Genomic DNA, 19382 nt, shown 5'->3' on the forward strand with positions numbered 1-19382 from the left:
TTCCCCTACTGTCTCTCTCCCACTGTAATCGTTCATTTCTCTCTCGTCGTTATTGTTCGAGCCTTTGATCCTATTTTAGTTTCGTTTCCCTCCTTTCTTTGTACGCTATCGCGTTTCTGTTGTCCACTCGCGTTCTATTATCGCTCTCCATTTTCTTTTTCTTTTCTGTTACTCTTCCTCTGCCTGTTTCTCTAAGATCCTTCACTGCTTAGATTGCACTTTTTCCGAGCTACTCTCTCGCTGGTACGCGCATCAACATACCCTCGTAGGAGGTACTAACATAACCGAGACCTGCACGTTAACCCGAAACCCGTACCTCTTACCGAACATCACGGACACCGTGATTTCTCGATCCACCCAGCCCACCCTTGCATCACCCCCCCGGAGCTCCCACCACGAACGTCTGCACGCTGGGAAAAGCAAATTTCGTACACGCGAAAGCGTGGACGATAACTCGGAACATTTCCCCAGGCCAAAGCGTTGTTTCGGGGCCAGAGTTTATTACCGATCGATCGGGAATGACAGAGAATGAGAGAGCGAGAGAGAAGCAGCGCGTACACGGGCAGAGAAAGAGACCCAAATGCCATCATTCCCGGATTCCCAAGTGCCATTATCCTCTCCAATGTCTCCTATTTACCCGGCGAAACCGCTTTGTTGTAAATCGTTAAAAAAAAAAAACAAAAACAAAAACAAAATTCTACACTGGTCTTCGGTCTTTCACGGATGAAAGTTCGAGGAGACTCGATCGCAACGCGACAGAAGGATTCCTTTCGAAATAACGAGGGACACTGAACCCAGTTGACTGACGCGCGACACTTTTCCTCTCGTTGGGCCACGTTGTTCCTCGTTTGTGTGGATCACGCGACGAAGCTTTGAAAAAGAGAGTCTCGGTCGTCGTCTATCGTCCAGGAGGCTACCGAAGAAATTAAGACGCCAGGTGTCACGACACGAAAACAAAAAAAAATGAATCGAAACCACTGATCGTGAACCTTTAGATTGACTGTCATCTGCCGTGTGTGAGCTCGTGTTGACGCGGTCCCTTGTGTTTTTGGTGGTTGCAGGTGGACTATCGTCACCCCTGCAGCGCGCCTCGACCGCCTCGCCCCACGGGGTCGGGGGTGTACCTCCTTCGTCCCACGTGTCCTCCCAGCAACCACCGCCGCCGCCCCCAGCAGCAGTTTCCCTCCCACCGCGTTCCACTCCGACACCGTCTTCGGCCACCTCGACGACGTCCAGTCTCCTCTTCCCACCTCCTCTCCAGAACGTCGAAACCTTCGGCTCCTTCCTCGGCGAAGAGATCGTCGCCAACTGGAGGCGGACGTTGGAGAGGTCCATCATGAATCAGCAGCAACAGCAACAACAGCAGCAGCAGCAACAACAACAGCAACAACAGCAGCAGCAGCATCAACAACAACAACAACATCAACATCAACAGCAACAGCAACAGCAACAACTTCATCAACCGACGTCGCTCGGTCAATTGTCGCAGCAACAGCTGCAAGCACAGCCACTGATCGGTCTGCATCCTCCGTCTGCTACCGGTAACATAAATCACCTTCCGTCGCCGACGGATCCGTCGTCCAGTTCGAACACACCGGCGAAATCGAATACCCCGTTAGGAACCACTCCACTGAGCTGCCTCGATGCGACCGAGAAGGCTCCAACGCCGGTGTCGGGCCACGAAACGCCCGCGCCGCCCACGCCATCTTCTACCACCGCGTTAACGTCGCCACCGAGCTTTCAACCGCCCACGACGATAATCGAGACGATCGCTTCCTCGGCTTCCATCAACGGCGGCAGCATCGTGCCCGCCATACCGACAGCACCGCCGCCAAAGAGTCCCGCGGACCAGGATTCCTGTCACAACAACAACAACAGCCACCACCTGGCCAACAACAACATAGGGGGTCTGAGCGTGTTGGACACCCTAAAGAGTCCGTTTCGTTTCGACGACAGGACGCATCCGTTCAGATTCGGCGACGAGTACGGTGCCGCTGGTATGGCCGGTCGGTTAGGGGAGTCCCTGATCCCGAAGGGTGACCCCATGGAGGCCAGGCTCCAAGAGATGCTACGATACAACATGGACAAATACGCCTCGCAGAATCTGGACACGCTGCACATAGCCAGGAGGGTCAGGGAACTGCTGTCGATACACAACATCGGTCAAAGACTGTTTGCCAAGTACGTACTTGGACTGAGCCAAGGAACCGTCAGCGAACTGCTGAGTAAACCGAAGCCGTGGGACAAACTGACGGAAAAAGGTCGCGACAGCTACAGGAAGATGCACGGCTGGGCTTGTGACGACAACGCTGTACTGCTGTTGAAATCCCTGATACCCAAGAAAGGTGAGTACGATCAGTTTCCAGCTGTCTCCAGTCTTCCCGTCGTTATAAACCTTTACGAATCACTTCTATCAAGCGGTGAAGATCAAACGTCCGCGAGCACGAAACGGGACCTTGTAATTACATGTTCGGTCTAATTGCTTGAGGAGAAACGTTGCCGGTAATTTATTTCTAGTAACAAGGCTGATCAGATTTCCGACCAGAGAATCTTGGAAACTGCAATACGACGCTGTCTAGGTCCAATGTTGCAGTAGTTTTATTCGCGAACGGCGAATACAAACTTTACATTTAAACGTTTGTAAATTATTTTGCGAATATACTCGAAAATTTTTAGATAATTTGTCCGACTCTGGCCTTGAGTAATTACGTCCGCTCGTTCTTTGACCGTTGGAAACACCGGAGCATCGACAGGCTCGATAACCATGATCGCTGGGATACGTGCTTTGCAAATTGTTTTGAACGCCTAAAATATGTTCCACCGAACCTGTCGATGATTCCGGTGCTGGCCAATAACGGATCGTTTCAACTTCGCCGCTGACTATTTACCGTTTGACTCCTAAGAAATCTTTTCTGCCTCGCACTGCCAATAATCTGTTCTGCCGAACCACTAACCATGAGCTGTCAAGTTAACTTTTTTTCGGCTGTCTAATACGGGTGTTACTGGTGTCTCTATTTGGCCTAACTTTACCCGTGGAGAACGCGTAACGCTGAAACCGGAGGTCGAATCCCTCTAAATAAATGCTACGAAATCGATTGTAGCCATGCGTTGGTGACGTCGTGAGCTTTCCCTGTCGTTCAATGAACATTCATAGATAGTTCGCGGGGCTAGGATTTTTTAGGCGCCCTAGAATACAGTATAAACTATATTTAATTCGGTGAAACGCTAGACAGTCCACACATACCTGAGAAAAGATAGTCATCGAAATTAAGGTGCGTTCCAAAATGATAGAATCACCCTAGGAAACAGTGATTTTAAGTATTTGGTACAAGTTAGAAAAAAAGTAACAGTGTGGCTGCATTCGTATGTTTGTCATTTGTGTATTTGTAGATTTTAAAACAAAACAGTTTTATTCAGCATAAAATATAAATATAAAGGGTCCTGAAATGATAGATGTCTGGCTTGATATCACAAGTTAGCAACACTGAGGTAACAATTGGTCTAATTGTTCAAAGTTGACCCTCTGTCGAATTTTAACTCTGTAAAGTAAGCAGTTGTAGATATGAAAAGAAAAAAAATAATTAATAATTTCGAAAAAAATCGATCAGAAAAATTGACCATAGAGTAAAACGTGTCAAACACCTTATTTTTAATTTTAAAAAATTGAATGAAAATTAGAGTAAAAGTAAGTCGAAAGAATGTTCCTTTGCATTAGGTGCACGCCAAAAAAGAAGGATCTTAATTGATTTAAATATAATAAATAAAACAAAGTGGATGAAATATATTATTTGGTAGAACGAGAAAAATTCGATTCGAATAATATTCGAAAAGAGGAATTCATCTTTTCGAAGCGATAAAGAGGATCAAGCGTTACTTTATAGAATGCATTCTGTGGCGTTCATTTCCAGGCTAATGAAAGCTAGGGGCTATTAAATATCTATAACTAACACTTATAGAAATCCTTAATACAAGAAAGTGTCAGTTTCCAGGGGTCAATGCACTTATGCATACCGCAACATCAACCAGAGGGTGGTTTTTATGGGTAATCAAATATCAGTAATGATTCGACCGTCATAGCCCTCTGATTTAAATCCCATAGAAAACCTATGAGGGATTCTATTGCGAAAAGTTTATCGAGATGAAGAGCAGTTTGCAAAAGTTATCGAATGTCGGAACGAAATCATAGCAATCTAGTTAATTAAATGCCAAACAGAATGTAGCAACTTGTTTAAAACAAAATGGATTTGTAGGTTATTAACCCTTTGCGCTCCAAGAGTTCTTTTTTCAGTATGAACGACTATAAAAGTCTCCTTTTCTCCACATAAAGTTACGAGTGTTTATAATTTTTTATCGTATTCGTTAACTTCTTCAACTTAATTTGAATTGCTATTAATAAAAGTTCAACTGCATTGTGGTGCATATTATGTCTGTCGCCATGGTGGCACCATAGGATAATAATATAAAAATATCTAATTTTATAAAAATTAGTTATAATGGTTCTGTCCATTTGGGACATAGTTTTTGTTTTTATATTTTATGCTGAACAGAGTCCTTTGTTTTGTTTCGTATTATACGAATATATATCGAATAAGCATATTAACAACACGAAGTTGTGGTTTGCGTTCCAACCTTTACCAAACTTTTAAAATTGCTGTTTATCCGGATGGCTCTATCATTGTGGTACTGGACTTTAGGTTTTACCAGATCTGCAAATTTAGGAAACTCGAGCTGTTCTGAAGCTAACCCAACCTGTGTTATAGCGAACTGCGCAACAGGCTGTTTCTGTTCGAACGCCTCCACCACGTGTTGACATCCAAACTTCAATAGACCAAGTCTCTTATCAGAAGGATTATCAAACGATGTTCCTACTAAACATGTCGGAACTTCGATAGACACTCGTACAAAGTATATAAAAAAAAATAAATGAAACGAACCATATGGCTTTTGTACAGCAAATAATTTATAAATGAAATTAATATAAGGAATATGCAAGAGTTTTTATACGAGATTTGTTTACTAACATATTATAAATAGTTGTAATATTCTTTAGCCAGAATATTTTCTACCACTTCATGGATAGTTCATGAATAGCTATATCCCCTTGTTTGCTATCCCATTTTAGTATACGATAAACTAAACTTGAAAACATTTTAAAATACAATGTTTTCATCGTCAAAAGATGGTACAGATTGGTGATAATTATTTTGATTTCAGTATGAGAAACTGGTACATGATTAAGTTTCTTTAGAAGTTTATTTTTTTAAACAATTGTAATAAAAATAAAATCCAATGTACAATTATACTGAAATAAAAATTTGATTGCATGTATATGATAATACTTAAACAAAAAAATAACACAGAATACTTATTTAATACTGAAAATAAGTCAAGTTTCCTTTCGAGTGATAACTTGCTAATTGCGAATAAAATCGCAAAAACCAACCAAATGGCATTGTGTTACTTCGCTTTTGAGTTACGCACAAGTTGGATTTGATTTGCAAGAAAGCGAATGTGATCTGCGAAAGAGAGAGCAAAGTCTGTAGTACCGAAGTAGAAATAGGTAAATATATTTCCGTACTTCAGTTTTCAAAAATAATATAAAATAGAATAAGTCCTAGCACGAACCTAAATAAACTTCGATGTTGGTTCGTCTATACGGACAAGTTGCATGCTTTGTGATCGAGGGATCAACCGACAAGACGACAAATCTTCTGACGAACAGAGATCAATCTGCCAGCACGTATGATTCTGATATACCGACGACCAACAACTTAATGACATTGTAAATTTAATTGAGCGACGCAAAGCGTCTCAGGGTATTAAACGAACAGCCATTGCGGTAAACATTCGAGAATCTGCACGCCACGGTAGCGCGTGTGACGCAAAACAGTTCAAAGATGACGTTCGATTTCGGCTTTAATAGTCTTAATTAAATTATACAGCCAGTTGGCGTACCAAGCTTGCTATCGATTGTTTGCTGCGTTTGGCAGCCATATTGTTTAGACTAATAGCTCTTGGGAGTAGGAGACTGGGGATGAGTTCTAGCCAAGGGTGCAATACATAAAGGGTTCCAGAACAGAAAGGAGGATGAGTATAAGAGAGGGGGGGAGTACGAAAGGAAACAGGGTCCAAGAGAGGGACCATAGACGTTCTAGATTCTCCTGCACTTATCGCAAAGGTAATTTACACTTTCGTCGAATTGCCAGGGGATCACAAAATCGTTCCGCATGAAATCGTTATGATCATCTTGCTTCGCTTCGTTGTTTGTTGTTTCTTCCTGTTCCTCGCGAACATCCTAAGGGATTTTGCAACCGATGCGCGTTTCGTGGTCAGTTAATAGATTTTCATCATATTTATGTAGCTTAAGAAAATATAACAAACTACCTTTAAAATGTTTAAAATTTATTTTACATACATTTTACAGTCTCTCTGCACACTTCATTTTTTCGTATTTCGTCCCTTGTGATAAATGAATTTTACACGTGTGGTACCGTTAATTTTCTGTAGTAAAGACTCTAAATGAATAAAATAAATAAATACATTGCGCAGATCGAATTGATATTCTTTTTAAAAGTTTCGGTCGTAGTTTTAGATCTTTTTGGTAATAAACGAAGTTAAATCGTCGAGAACCATGCGAAAAGAAACTTTTATTCGGGTAGGAACATGAAGTATAAGTATGAATTAACTCAAACGTTTAATTAAGGAGTAGATTACTTTAATTTATCCTAAAAACACTGTATTTTTGGAAATTTATTTCTAAATGACAGAAACACTTTTATCCATAACAATTTTCAATAAAGATACACACGAACTTTTGTTTTAAATTTTTCTCTAGAAACAAATACGACGACCGAAAGTAGATTGACAAAGTAAAATTTAAACAATGGAATGTTTCACAATCCTAAATTATTTATAGGCTGATGTATAAATGAAGGACCATTTTCTTGCAAGAAAAAATAAACATTCCGTTTCAAAGTGTCAATATTTTGTTATTTTCCAATCAAACAATAAAAATCCTGTGTCGGACGATAAGCAACTTATATTTAGCTAATGTATTTCACTGTTACAATTTTGTTCCAGAATCCTGATCATTAAACTCACGTACATTCTCATATTTATGTTTTAAACAAAATTTTTCTGTCTTGATTTTTTATCGAAGAATGTGTTTTTGTCATTTAAAAAAATCTAAAAAAATACACTTATCTCAAACAATATTATCAAATGGTATAATTTAATTAGCAATCTCCATTTGATAAACAGATAATGTCCGTCGAAGTCAATGGAAAGCAATGGTCGCTCGAAACAGAGCTACCATTTTGCAGTATTTCTGTTATTCTGGGACCATGGTTGCTTTCCACAGTCTCAAGGTCATGCTCGTCACGTTTGTTGAAACGTTCCCTGTCCCCTCTGCCGTTGATCGTTTCCTGCTTTCTGTAAATATTAATACCGATGGAAGAGGATGTCGAGCGCCATGAAGGGGCATCCGTGTCCGGCGCGCGAAAAATAAAACTCGTATAAAATATTCGATAATTCATGGCCACGTGGGAGGGGAAAGGCTGGCGCTGACAACGCAGACGTCGTGCTTCAATGGATTGTCGGTTTCCGTCGAATCGCCGACAATGATAATTATGCTTATTGCACGAGAAAAAGAGGGGCGGGGGGCGGATTGCACCGCGTGCACGATGGGTGAGGAGTGTGCTGAAGAGGTGGGGAAGGAACGGTGTGGGAAGAACAGTGGATGGGGCAACGTTTCTCGATATGTTGACTTAAAAATTACTAGAACGGGCACAAAATTCTGCACCGTTCCGTTGATGATTTATCCTAAAAAAAACTAAACGAGTGAACACGATGAGCCTGGCAATCAGAAAATTTTTAAAATATACCGTTACCGAGTGTATAAATAGTCATGCTATTTAAAAATTCTGTTTAATTTGATTGTGTTTTCTTTATTTTTATTAATTACCTTTTCCGTTACTCTCCGTATCAGGTTATCTCGTTAATACATTAATCGGATAAATATAAAACAGCCTTTCTTCTAGGTCCATGTATGTATAAAACTTCATCGAAATACGTTTAGCTGTTCTCGACTTATGACGGAATAAATATTCAGATAGTAGGAGAAAAATTCGAAAAATACATTTTTCCACTTTGGTATCGTTAAATAAACCCAGAGATATCGAAAATATGGGGAACAAATTAAATTACAAATGTATCTTCGACAGATTTATTTATATATATAGGGTGTTCGGCCACTCCTGGGAAAAATTTTAATGGGGAATTCTAGAGGCCAAAATAAGACGAAAATCAAGTATACAAATTTGTTGATGAAGGCTTTATTAAATAGTTATTAACGTTTAAAGTTCCGCCCGTACTGAATTTTTTTCTAGAAAGGGAGTAGGATTTCGGGGGTAGGTCTATTCACCAAAAATTATTGTAATTGACCCCTGCAACCGAAAATAATTTTTCCAGAACGATTTGAAATTTTTTAATTTTGTCAAAAAATTTCACACCTCGAATTTTTTTCTCGAAAGTAGGTAGGATTTCGACGGTATGTCTAATGACCAAAAATGATTGTAATTGACCCCCGCAACCAGAACTAATTTTTTTAGAACGGTTTCAAATTTTTTTTTTCGTCGAAAAATTTAGGCACCTACCCCCTGTCGATTTTTCTTAAAAATTCCTTTTTCATTTTTAGTATTTTTGTTTGACGTCCTACAGAAAAATTGTCTAATACTTTTCTGTAGGAACCCATGAGCTCTACTTCAGAAAAAAGTTTCATTGAAATATATTCACAATTGTAGAAGTTATGGCTGTTTGAAAATTGGACCATTTTTATGAGGTTTTTCTCATTTTACGGGGTCAAGGGCCAACTTCTCGTGTATTTTTGTGATTTGTACATATTCTCCACCAAAATACGCGTAGTTTGCTTTTTTAAACATTAAAATCGTCCAATCCGTTCAGAAGTTATGATGTTTTAAAGATTCGCGTGAAAATTCGGGCAGACATTTCTGGCCAGAAATTATATTTTCGGTAAGGTATTTTTTTCTCGAAACTGAGTAGGATTTCGGGGGTATGTCTGTTGACCAAAAATGCTTGCAATTGACCCCTGCAACTAAAAATAATTTTTCCAAGACGATTCGAAAGTCTTTTTTTTCACCCAAAACTTTCAGCACTTACTCGAATTTTTTTCTCGAAAGTGGGTAGGATTTCGGAAGTATGTATTCACCAAAAATGATTGTAATTGACCCCCGCAACCGAAAATAATTTTTCCAGAACGATTTGAAATTTTTGAATTTAATTGTTAATAACTTTTTAACGAAGCCTCCATCAACAAATTGGTATTTTTGATTTTCGTCTTATTTTGGCATCTAGAATCCTCTATTAAAATTTTTCCCAGGGGTGGCCGAACACCCTGTATAGATGTTGAAGAATCGATTTCAATTTAGTGTGAATACACTTTGTACTAATAAAAAAGCTGGCTATTGCAGAACTTTTTCGATATTAATTTATAAATCGAGTTTTCGTACTTTTAATTATCAAGTTTCTAATCAAACATTCTTCGGGCTACAAGATAAAATGAGAGTTCAAAGTTCCTGATTTTGTGATAGGCCATTTCTAAGATATAAAATAAGATAGTAAACTAATACAATTTGAAAATTAAAATTGATTTCTATGAAAATGATATCGATACATTCATTTAACGATAGATATACAAAAAAACCTATAAAACGAACTGGAATTAAAAACTAAGGACGAATTAAATACTATATTTAAAAACACAACTGCGAAAATTAAACGCTGAGTCCCAAAAATCCATGGATATTTACCGTGTGTTACCGATTACGATCAATTTTTCTTTTTTCAAGGATCAAAATTGTCTCGACATATCTAATATCGATATTAATTTTCGCAGGAGATTTCATGCGACATTAGTATCGCATAAATGTCTTGATCCAAAAATTATTTAGGTAACGGAGCCTGGAAATTGTTTATTTGGCTCATATTTTATTCGGTGAACGAATGTGCGACATAATCCCCCCGTTGACAGATTTTCGTGAATTGTCAAACCGCGTAAATAATTGCTCGGTGCAGTATTAATAAATGTTTTTAGCCGCGAAGATTTGCCGAACTTCGTCGCAAAAATCCCGCGAACCGATAATCCCTTGACAAGTATACCTGGACCTTGGCCCACTATTCAAGATGGCGCGTCCCGAGCATTTATTTATTGCCCGCGAACGGTGCAACACAATTGATCTAAGCATGGATAGTTCAAGAGCAACGCACCAGAAGATTACCGTAATAAAGATAGTTGGTACCGGTCCAACTCTGTTTATCGCGGAAGTTTCTTTCTTCCAATTACATCCGCGATTCGACGTCGACGTAGAAATTGGCCCATAATTTTAACTTCATGATATCGAACAAATAAACAAACTAAACAACGATCGCAAAAAATTATCCCACCGAATCGGTTTGCATACTAAAAAGCAACTCAAGTCACGGTAACGTAGACGCCATTTATCATACTCTGTGCTACAAATAATATTCTTGTACGATAGTTGAAAATTACTGCCACTTGTTTCGAAAAGTCAATATCTACGGGACCTGTCAATTTGAAGGATTTCTAGATTCCATACTTCGAGTCACGGAACATATAAGTATATTTTTTAATAATTTATGTTGTAGTTGATTGATGTAACGATATGAATATACAGGATGTTCGGCCACCCCTGGGAAAAATTTTAATGGGAGGTTCTAGAGGCCAAAATAACACGAAAATCAAGAATATCAATTTTTTGATTGGGCTTCGTTAAAAAGTTATTAAAAAATTAAATAAAAAAATTTCAAATCATTCACGGAAAAATTATTTTTGGTTGCGGGGGTAAATTACAATCATTTTTAGTGAATACACATACCCTCGAAATCTTACCCACTTTCAAGAAAAAAATTCGAGAATGTATGAAAGTTTTCTACAAAATTAAAATATTTTAAATCGTTCTAAAAAAATTAGTTTTGGTTGCGGGGGTAAATTATAATCATTATTTGTGAATACAGATACCCCCGAAATCCTACATACTTTCGAGAAAAAAATTCTTTACCAAAAATATATTGTGTGGCCGGAAATGTTTCTATAACTTTTTAACAAAGCCTCAATCAACAAATTAGTATTTAATTAAGATTTTATTAAAATTTGTGATTAGAATGGCCAAAACTCGCTCTGTTATTCGTAAATTTCTAATCTTGTAACAAGCTAATAGAGTAGTATACTCACGTATAAAATGTAAAATATGATACATTTTTTAAATTAATAAATCAATCTATATACGATGGAATCTAATGTTTCCTTCTCACAGCAAACAGTGAAAAACTCTGTTTTTAATAAGCTCAATTTTCTTTGTCAACCTATTTCTGCGCGAATAGAAAAATTAGAAAAATAAAGGCGAAGTAGAATATAAAGAAAATTTCGAGAAAAAGGATTATTGTCGAATGACCATTTTGAACGTATTTCTGCGCTGTTCATTTGGATAGTATGACGGTCCGGTTGAGCAAATCGCATCGTTTTTTCATTTTTGTACGGCATTCGAGTGTAATTACTTTTTCCAACAGAAAAAAAGGAAACTTGTTTTGTAACAATTTTTTTGCACACAATATTTGTTAATCACTACCGATATTGACGGAAGCGATTGCAATCTGGACAGTTTCAGTTCTCGATGCGTTCGATGCTCGAACAACCAGAAATCGTTGGAATTCTTTTTAATTCAGCAACCCTTTGAAGCGTGCTCCATTTATCGAAACGCGGACACGCATCGCCACAGCCACGAGACTCTAATTGTCCGATTATAATTGTAAAGTTGTTCTACTGCACGGCTTGAAATATGCTTGTTATTTCCTCTTCGCCGCGAGACCGGGTAAATAAATGGAATGTAAAATACAGAAAGCACGGAGCACGGCGATACGAGTTTTCAAATCTAGAATTTCGTTCAATAAATTGCTCGTTAAGTCGTAAAAGTATTCTTGTTGAAAGATTGATCTGTATAAATACCGAAATAAAAATCTCATTAAACCATTCGTTTGTGGAAGTTGGGAAATATGTTCTACGCGAGGTGTTGCGATTCACAGTAATAATTGAAAAAAAAAATAACAGTTTCGTTTCAAAACTGTTCTACGAAAGCGTGAAAGAAACATTGTAACGGGAAAATTAACGTCGACTTCACGTGAAACTGTAGTCGAACCACATAATTAACGCATGATCGTTACGTTCATTGACCCAATCCGTAAAAGATAGCGTTATCAGCGGCCGATGGTGATTTCAAAATCCGCCTCGTACACTGTAAAATGGACGAACGAACGAGAGGACTCGACGCGATCAGGGTTTCATTGATCGATCGATCCACGATTTTTACACGAAATCGGCATTAGGAACCGCGTTCGCGTTTCTGCCGCGCTTTCTAATCAGTTCCCTGTCGGTTTGAATTTCACTCAGACAATGACCGCAACCAGCAGCGACACAACAATTTTTTTTTATAATTGCACACTTTAATTCCTTAATTGCGTGAAAGCATCAGGCTTCGGAACGCCAGGAGATCGGCCAATCGTTGCCAGACTACATGAATTAGAAACTACGTGTTTCTCTAACTATTGCTTCGAGGAGAAAAATCGTATTAACCTCTTTTTTTCAGGCGGGTTACAAAAATTTCATTACTTCCCGATCGTTGTACAGATTTCACTATCCAGATTAACTCTTTTGTAAATTCACGTTATCGTAAATCACACTCAACCTTTCGCGGATCAAAATTGCTCTTTTACAAACCAAATTTTTCTAAATATTCGTTTCCTTGAGCCATTGGGATTATAAATATTAGAGAACAAAATTATATAATTCTGGCTCGATTTTTTTAATTCAAGCAAAGTAGATTGAAGTATGATAAAATAAAACATATTTTCTTTAAATTTGTTAAATTTCTAAACTTTATTAACGCATCACAAATTATAAAAATATAAATTTACCGAAATAACGAAGCTGAAAATACTATGTTTGCATACAGAGTCGGATATAATATGTAAAAGTTGGCAAAAATGATCCTTTTTAGGTATTACAAAATCGTTAACTTTCATTTTCGTAATCAGAGTCATAACAGAAAATCGATTGCTTAGACGAAGAATAGGTTGTTGTCGACCGGTTGTTAGTTCGTATAATTCCACGCTTCTCTTTTGTATTTATATTTTCTATGGCTTTTGATGCGTCCATCGAACCATATCGGTGGCAAATGGTTGAAGGTTATCTGTTTGGGTGGACATTGTCTAATAATCATGTCGTTGGTGATTTGTTCCAAACGCTTTGGTGTGGGTTTTGTCGTAATTTCTGGCGCAGAGTATTTATTCGTTCTGTATATTAAAATAAATATCTGACTCGATCACCGAGGAAAGTTCATCCGAAATTTGGTTCTCCAGCGATATGTCCTCATGCCTGTTAGGGGGACCGATTCAAAGAAGGAACCCCGACGGTGCCTCGCAGACGCGTATTTCACCGTCAATTAAACGCTCTATATGCAGCCACGCACATCTTTTGCGTGTAAAAGAGAAATACCCTATGCACACGAGCTCAACGCGAAAGAGTTACGTTCATTAGCGAAGCCACTCTGGTTCGTATACCGATTTTATCAGATTTTCTGTCCCGGTTGTATACTTCCGCCTCCTGACGCATCGTTTGCGCGAATCCACGGCCCTTGTCGTCGTTAGAAGGTTCGAAAATTACAAAGTATAAACCTTACAATAATATTTACCGCCCACGAATATTAATAAGAATGTATCGTAGCGTGACGCGAATACAATGGCTTGTACGACAGTGTTACGTTACTGCTTCTTGAGAAGGGAGGCCAAAAAGTTGATAGAGCAAACAGTATTGTACTATTCTTTTTGTTTTGAGTATGTTCTCCCTTAACCCTTTGTGAACTGTACTCCTTTGGTAATATTACGATTTGATCCAAACATCTAATAATTATTTTATAATTGAGACAAGATCGTGTTGTGATTGCATTACACTGTTATTAGGTGTATGCAAAAGGTTTTGCCCTTTTTAACAAATTTTCTATTTGGACACTAGACAAGATACGATTAAAAATTTTTTAGCTTTATTTTATTGCTATGTACATATTCCTATACAATGAACATTTATGAATTCTATTAAAATATCGATAATGTGCAACATATAGACTGAAAAATTTCATAATAAATTAATGAAAATTGTTAAATATTCATCTATGTGTTCGCCTCTTTGAGCAGCACAGTAATGATTCTTAAAATGAACGTCGCTCCGGGTTTGGCGCGTTCATCTTTCGTATAGCAAAGGAGAAATTCGACACCAGATATTTATACAGTTCGTATTATTTTTTTAATTTCATTTTTTACGTTTCATTGGATCTTAGGAATCCCCTAAGTTGGGAGGGATAGAAATGTTCAACTTACGAATCATTACTGTAGATGGCGACACGTTATTAGAATACAAATTTATGCATTACCCAATACAAACGTAAATATGTTAAATATTTTTCGGTGTTTATAGTCATTATATGACCGTGCAAGATTAAATTTTGAACTAAATTTATAATAGAGGGTTACACTAATATTATAATTTATATTTTTCTAATAATGTGCAAATGTCCAAATACTAATGCACGATAGTAGAATATAAATGTATGCATTACCCAATACAAACGTAAATAAGTTAAATATTTTTTGGTGTTTATAGTCATTATATGACCGTGCAAGATGAAACCTCGAACCAAATTGTCCAAATACTCCAAATGTCCAAATACTAATGCACGATAGTGAACATAATATACGTATTGCACGTTAATTGACATTGGTTTCGAAGCAATAAAATCATGAAGTAATTTTCTTGTCTCTCCAACATCTCGAAAGTACCACCCGCTGAAAGAGTACCGCATTCATGATCTAGCCACGAACGTTTGCGTTCGAAATTCTCATGCGAGATCCATTTTCCGTCATCCGTAGTAATTTTCTTACGCAGCCTTGAAAGCAATGAAACACACGTGCTCAGACGAGCGGCAATGCTATGTCACGAGAGTTCATGCGGAACCCACTTTCTGTTTTCGCTGTTATTTCATGGATTTATCGTCACAAATCGATCACGAAGTTGGCGTTTCAGATAGACGAATCCCAAATAAACAAATACACAAAAGATAAAGAAATTGTATAAAAAATAATTATCTTTCGCGTACACCTAATACGTCAAATAAATAAGAAATAAAATTAGCTAAATTAGCAAAAACGTAGTAGAGACAATGAAAATGTAATTACTCGTATGTTCGTACGTATATGCGTGTTCCTCGATCCAACAATCGTAGCTGGCGCAAGTAGCAACGTAATCGCGGACACGCGTTCCTATAACAATCAACCAGGTTTCTTAAGCCGGCCCGTTCTCACAAAATCGTGCTAAAATTTTGTAATCGACTATTGTCAACGTACGTCGGTTTCCTTTATTCCGAGATGTCCCGAGACACCTCTGGATCGACAATGTGCCAAGACAGAAATAATTGCTGCCAAAAGATGATCTGCTTTCCGTCGCGCGCGTACGCGTCAGACAAATTGCGGTATGACTTTCCTTTCCGACGTGTGGCCATTGTCCTGACGGTCGCGATTGTTCTTTCCTTCGTCGATTCCTATGAACCGGACTGCACGACGCGACGTTTCGTCACCCGGGAGAAACGAACAATCGTCGAACCCACCACGGGCAATGGCAACAACCGGCTCGCGACAATCGCAATTAGGAAATTCTTCATCCAATTTATCTCCGCGGCAGAGATGCCCAAATTATTTCAGCCACGAAACGTTTTTCGCGAGACAATTGAATTTACGGGCCATTTGCATTCGTTTCTGAGTAATTGATTCTTAGGTACAACATATAATTAACCAATACAGCCAGTGATCGAATATTACTGCCGCGAGCCATTTTCGATACTCAAAATACTTGTACAGTGGTTAAAACCGATCGAAGAGTCTTCGTGGAATACAATGTGGATGACGAGAATCTAATATTTCAGAAGGAAGAACAAATATTGCTGTACATGTCACTAAGACTATAATAATCTAAATATATTTTATTAATAATATACAGGGTGCTCGGCCACCTCTGAGAAAAATTTTAATGGGGGATTCTAGAGGCCAAAATAAGACGAAAATAAAGAATACCAATTTGTTGATGGAGGCTTCGTTCAAAAGTTATTAACGTTTAAAATTCCGCCTGTACTGAATTTTTTTCTGGAAAATGTGCAAGATTTGGGGGGTATGTCTATTCACCAAAAATGATTGTAATTGACCCTCACGACCGAAAATAATTTTTTCAGGACGATTTGAAACACATGAAATTTCAGGGGAATCATTCATTCATGATCAGACATTATATTTTCGTAACGAATTTTTTTCTCGTAACTGGGTAGGATTTCGGAAGTATATCTATTAACCAAAAATGCTTGTAATTGACCCGTGGAACTAAATATAATTTTGTTAGTATGATTTCAAATTTTTTAATTTCGTCTAAAAATTTCAGTACTTACTCGAATTGTTTTCTCGAAAGTGGGTAAGATTTCGAGGGTATGCGTATTCACAAAAAATGATTGTAATTGACCCCCACAACCGAAAATAATTTTGAAATTTTTTAATTTAATTTTTTAATAACTTTTTAACGAAGCCTCAATCAAGAAATTGATATTCTTGATTTTCGTCTTATTTTGGCCTCTAGATACCCCCATTAACATTTTTCCCAGGGGTGGCCGAACACCCTGTATAAATATGTGAAAAAAAGAAGTGTATTTATAGAAACGCCTGTACGTGCCTGTAAGTCCAAACCATTTGTCCTAACGAAATTTATTCATTATAATGTCACAATGAGCCAACGAATAATTTTTTTTTAATTATTCATACATGCATGGACAACCAAAGATACAGCTAAGATGCGCAGAATCTAGAACAAGTTTATATATATAAATTCTTACTTAAGCAATAGGCAAAAACGAATCTATAAAGATATGGGACACTATGAAGGTCGACGACTCACACGTGTGAGCAATAGAAAAATAGCTTTTCAATATATTTTCCCCAAAAATATGAAGATTATTTAAAAAAACATTATCACGAAAATTTATGTATCTTATATATTCTTTTAATCTGCAGTTTATGATAAAAACATTTTTTGATATGTTTATTTGCATTTAAATACACTTTTGTTTTATCGTCATATTTCTGTCTTCCTGAGGGGAATCCAAAACATGGATTGATACGAGTAGACATTACTAAGTTCTCAATTGCTCTGGAAAGCCTAAATAATAATAAAAAAGATTGTACAATTTAAAGTGACACCTGTTTCACTATAAATATATACTCCCATTGCAAATGTTTGTTAGTATGGAATTAAAAAACTGCATCGTATGACTAAATGCATAACAGTAATAGGAATTTAATCTAATTTAATCTAATATAATCTAAAACCGTGGAACTTTGCTTACCATATCGTGAACTATTTTATAATTGAATTGAAATTGTTATTTTGGACAAAACAGTCATTTAGTTCTTATTCTTTATTCAAAATTTGTGTCGGGACACCATCGTGACTACCTGTCAGGTTAAAACGTAAAAAAGAATCTGACGCGCCGAGATTAATCATTTTCGGATTTTGGAAGCGAAGCACACGCGTCTTTCTACGATATTTACAACACCTAAATTCTAAAAAAAAGGTTAAAACGTTTAAATCTTGCTTGCTTGATAAGTTGAAACGCGCCAAGGTGATAAAATATTTTCACGCGTCGCGGATATTATGAATACAAATGTGACGTAAAGCAAAAAAGAATTGATATTAATGCAGGAACTTAGTGGTAATTGGACTCGATAAATCTTTATACATAACGTGTCGCAGAATATCGTTCTTACCGCAATGCGTTAATCTGTATTCCGTTCGATAACGATAATGTCAATTTCATCAGCGCGACCGCAAAAAGTCGGCTTACAGAAAAGAAATAACGCATAATAATGACCTCATTCTCTTTATCTCGGGGAAACGGTGGACGCTCGTCTGTCATGGCTGTCGATCGGAATGAAAACACAGTTTTCAGAAATCCGTGCGTCGTTACGTAATAAATATACTTTAGCAATCCTATTCGAATGGAAAACTTCAAATTGAAACTCCAAGGAAAATAGATAATATGCTCGAATTTAGGTTAAACATTGACGAAAGAAAATTATCTTACTAGTTAAGATTCTTCTTAATTGACTAAAATAATATTAACAACTAATCTTAAAAAGACAACACGATCAACCTATCAGGTACGACAATATTTCCTGTTTTCAATTTATGTGTTTATAATCTTTACGTAAAAAGATTCGAAGTTTCAAGAATTCAAAAATCCCTAACTTATTAAAATTCAGATAATGAATTTTTAACAAATTCGAAACGCTTGTATAGCGTACAGAGTAAAACAAGACACACGGTAGGATTCTACAAATATTCCCTTTTAGTGAAAAATCATAATTGCTGAAATAATTCTATTAACATTGTAAAAAAGGTTACACGAAAATTACAATATACTCTATTCGAGTCTCAACTTCGCACCTAAAAAATTACACGACTTTCTGCGTTTAAAAAGGACTTTAATACTTCGTGAGTGAACGAGGAACGAACAAAACTTCTGTACCGCTGTAAATGTTATAAAATATTATTAAGTTCTTCAACCTTTTCGAAGAGATTGGTTTTATCGAGTTTCTTAAACAATTCCAGTGCTTCAAAGCTTTCGAATCTTTGATATATCGAGGTCGCCGAGGCTTTTTCGAACGCTCGGATTTAAATAAAATTTAAACACCGTTCGAAACGATTCGAGCTCCGTAATTATATTGTTCGGTTGGTTTTGTCTGGGAGAATTGCTGATCGCATCAGCTTCGTAACCAACCGATGGTTTCGTTAAAAGGTGGTCGAAAATGCCGTATGGATACAGAGAAGGTTGGCATAAGTCGATGCTGCTGGCACGAATTCAAGCGTCACGGTTACACACACGCACACGGTGCATGTGTACACGTCCTGTCCGGTCCTCCACATCCACGAAACGAACCTCGACTGTCGTCATTGTCCTCGTAACGTTCCGTTTCCACCCACAACGTTGTCGATTTCTTGAAACATTTCTCGTCGACCAATATTGCAGTAACTACAACATCAGTTTCTTGGATCGTTCTCCACATTCCGATCTTAATGACCAATTAGTCTTTTCTCGTTTCATTTCACGTCTGACGCCATAAAATGCCTTTGCTACACGAAAAATCAACATCCGACGAACTTCGAGCGATAAAAGATAAAGCGAAATACATTTTGGATTCCGTTC

The 19382-nt window shown here is 37.5% G+C and overlaps 1 protein-coding gene across 5 annotated transcripts in view; it reads left to right on the top strand.

The window, feature by feature from the left end:
- Positions 1-19382, top strand: part of Cut (homeobox protein, cut) — a 255987-nt gene that overhangs the window by 214256 nt on the left and 22349 nt on the right. For all 5 annotated transcript variants that reach the window (XM_076778847.1, XM_076778839.1, XM_076778866.1 and 2 more), the window contains exon 5: positions 1062-2345. In XM_076778847.1, coding sequence (XP_076634962.1) covers positions 1062-2345 — 1284 coding nt within the window. The remainder of the gene's footprint in view (positions 1-1061; positions 2346-19382) is intronic.

Source organism: Colletes latitarsis, chromosome 2 (genome assembly GCF_051014445.1).
Source record: "Colletes latitarsis isolate SP2378_abdomen chromosome 2, iyColLati1, whole genome shotgun sequence".
Taxonomy (NCBI): Eukaryota; Metazoa; Arthropoda; class Insecta; order Hymenoptera; family Colletidae; genus Colletes; species Colletes latitarsis.